Source organism: Mastomys coucha, unplaced genomic scaffold (assembly GCF_008632895.1).
Source record: "Mastomys coucha isolate ucsf_1 unplaced genomic scaffold, UCSF_Mcou_1 pScaffold9, whole genome shotgun sequence".
Classification (NCBI taxonomy): Eukaryota; Metazoa; Chordata; class Mammalia; order Rodentia; family Muridae; genus Mastomys; species Mastomys coucha.
The window spans coordinates 31,974,607-31,977,662 of record NW_022196915.1 but is presented as its reverse complement, the minus strand read 5'-3'; the positions used below and the strand labels follow the sequence as shown (position 1 = coordinate 31,977,662).

The following is a 3,056-nucleotide window of genomic DNA, read 5'->3' as shown; positions in this document are numbered from 1 at the left end:
AGGCCAGCGTGGTCTACAGTGTAAGTTCCAGATCAGCCAGGAATACACAGTGAGACCCTTCATCAAAATAAAAATGCACTACCACAAACAAAACAAAACGTGTATTTATTATTGTATTTAAACTTTTATTTATAAAATAGGGTCTAACTCTATAGTGGAGGAAGTATGTAGCTCAAGCTGTCTTTGAAATTGAGCAATCCTCTCACCACAGTCTCTGGAGTGTAGGAATTATAGGTGTAAACCGAGAGACCCAGCCTTTGGAAACCAATTTCACCTGCTCCCTAGGTAGGAAGTAGGAAGGTAAAAACTAGAACGCCACTAAATCGTGTGTACGGCCATGCTCCCCGAGATGAACTCCAACATCCTTTTAAAAGGCTTAGGGCGGACAGAGCACGGCGCACACGTAAACCAGGCTCGATTTCCTAGTATTGAGAAAGGAATGGGCCGGCGTGAGCTCCGGGGCGGGGCGGGGCGGGGCTGGCCGGACAGCGTAGGCCCGGGGCAGCGTAGGCTCTGGGGATACCCGGACCCTGGAAGGACCGCGTCTTTGCGCCGGGCGAGCTGCAGGCCAGGTGGACCGGAGGCAGGTGCGTGAGCGGGGCGCGCAGGAGTGAGGCTGCCCGAGGCTCGCGTGGACGGAGGCGCGCGTCGCCGCACGTCCGCAGGGGAGGCGGGAGCGCGGAGGGCGGAGCGCGGCGCGGCGCGGGGCGGGGCGAGGCGAGGCGGGGCGGGGCGGGGCGGGGCGGGCGCAGGCTTCTTCAGCCGGCGCGCGGCCTGCGCCGGGGAGCCAAGCACGGTTTCGCCGGCCGAGGGCGGTGGGCGGCGAGCGGCGATGGGCCGCGCCTGGGGCTTGCTGGTCGGACTCCTGGGCGTCGTGTGGCTGCTGCGCTTGGGCCAGGCTGAGGAGCGGAGGCTGGAGACAGCGGCACAGCGCTGCTTCTGCCAGGTGAGGCGCGCAGGCGGCCGGTGGAGCTGCGCATCTCCGGTCGCGGGCGATCCTGTCGTGCGGCCCGGCCCGCCCTGCGTTCCCTATCGCCCCGGGTCGGGGCACCCTTCGATGGGCTTGAACGCCTGGCCTGCTTGTCACGCCGCTTCCTTGCATCCTGCCTTGAGTGCTCCGTGTCCACAGGATCGGGGGTTCTGAGTGGACCCAGCACCTGGGGAACTCGTGCGCGCACTGCCGGGGGCGTCCCCAGCCTTTCTGCTTCCGATACGGACTCTTGGGGAGACAAGCTGTTCTTTAGGTCTTGCTGTCGTTGTCAAGAGGTTGAATGACCTTGCCGGGGCTCTTTGGGTGCCCTGTTGCAACTGCCTGGTGTCTTTGCGGCTGTCGTTGTCCTGTGACTTCTCGGCCTGTGTGTGGTGTACTTTCTTCCTGAAGCTTATTCTCGCATCCTGACACTCCTTTTGCGGAATCCGAGGCAGGCCCTTGATTATGAGCTGTGATTATTTACATCAGTAGGAGAAAGGTGTGGGTTCCGTGAGCAAAACATTAAAAGAATTTGTTTTCGTAGTGTAGCCTGTAAATTTTGTATGAGGCCATTTAGGCTAGCCGCATTGAAATAACTGAATTTCATTTTGCAGTCTTAAGAAAATGCTAACAGATAGCTTGCAAACACCCAGGAGTATGTGGATTCAGTCGATGTGCTAGTCTCTTAGTGAGTTCTTATAAAGCCTGGGAGAACTCTTGAATATTAGCGGTTCCCTAGACTTTCTTCCGTTTAAAAGTGTATCAGATCATTTTATTACTGTTACCTAATATGTAAATTGTATTGCTATACAGGCGCTCACGACCACATCTCGCGCTGGCCTGCACTCTTTCCCCCTCGATTTGTTCATTATTATTCTTTACGATGTTTAAAATACTGCTTTATTTTGTGAGTATGTATATTGTACCTGTGAATGTACGCATAGTAGGGGGTGCTTTTAGTCTACAGCTTGCAGGAATCTTTCTCCCCATCCACCACATGGGACACAGGGATCTATCCTCAGGGAAATGACCATAACCCGTGGAACATTGGCTTTCGTTACTCTTCTTATAGCTACCTTTTTGGTGGACTTCGATCTCTGAAATTACATTTATAAAAAATGGAGGGATAGACAGCCAGGTCATTCGTGGGTCTTACTATCTGTGATCAGAAATACGTGTATGCAGCATATGATACTTACAATAAGTCGCTTGAGTATCAGGAAGAAGAGGTATTGTTTGTTTCAGCGCTTTAAAATTTTGGATTTTATTGTTTTGTTGAGTAATTTTGGAGCAGAAGTGAGTTGTTAGAAGTTCATAAAAAAGCCATTTTTCTTTTGATTACAAATTTTAGGTAAACAATTTCAACATCTAAACATTTGAGATAGGAATAAGCAGCTTTTAACTAGTGGTGTTGAGAAAAGATACTAGGAGTTACACTTTCAAGTATGCTCTCTGCATAATGGTATGCAAATACTATTTGACTCTTCAACTTTGTTCTACACCCAATCTTTTTGGATATTTCCTTAAAATTGAGGAACTTTTAGTTACTTTGGCATTTTCCCTTGGTTAGTAATTAAGGGTTTTTTGTTTCTTTTTTTTAGCTGTTTTCAAAATATCTTCAGATTGATAGATTATTGGTCTATCTATCAATCTATCTATCTTTAGCCACTTTTGACAGCCCCAGCTGTCCTGGAAATCACTGTGTAGACTAGGCTGTCCTTGAATTTACAGAGATTTCACTGCCTCTGCCTCCTGAGTGCAAGGGTCGCCATGTCCATGCCCACCTCTTATTTATTTTTTTTGATTTATGTATTTTTATTTAATGTGTATGTGTATTTACTTGAATGTCTGCACACCACATGCATGAAGTGTCTCTGAGTAGTCCAGAAGAGGATGTTGGGTCCCATGGAACTAGAGTGTAAGCCACCATGTGGGGGCTGGGAATAGAACTCAGGTGCTGTGGAAAGAGCAATATTTGCTCTTAATCACTGAGCTCTCTTCAGTCCCCAATATCCTCAGATTTAAGTACTCCCTAATCTGCTGAAACTAACTTTGTTTCTTTGTTTCTTCCTCCCTCCCTCCCTCC

The 3,056-nt window shown here is 49.4% G+C and overlaps 1 protein-coding gene across 1 annotated transcript in view; it reads left to right on the top strand.

Annotated features, from left to right (window-relative positions):
- The first annotated feature begins 749 nt into the window (after nucleotides 1–749).
- Nucleotides 750–3,056, top strand: part of Ero1a (endoplasmic reticulum oxidoreductase 1 alpha) — a 36,792-nt gene continuing 34,485 nt past the window's right edge. Inside the window, exon 1 of the mRNA XM_031361495.1 lies at nucleotides 750–946. Within this exon, the coding sequence (XP_031217355.1) occupies nucleotides 833–946 (114 nt within the window). The 5' untranslated portion in view covers nucleotides 750–832. The remainder of the gene's footprint in view (nucleotides 947–3,056) is intronic.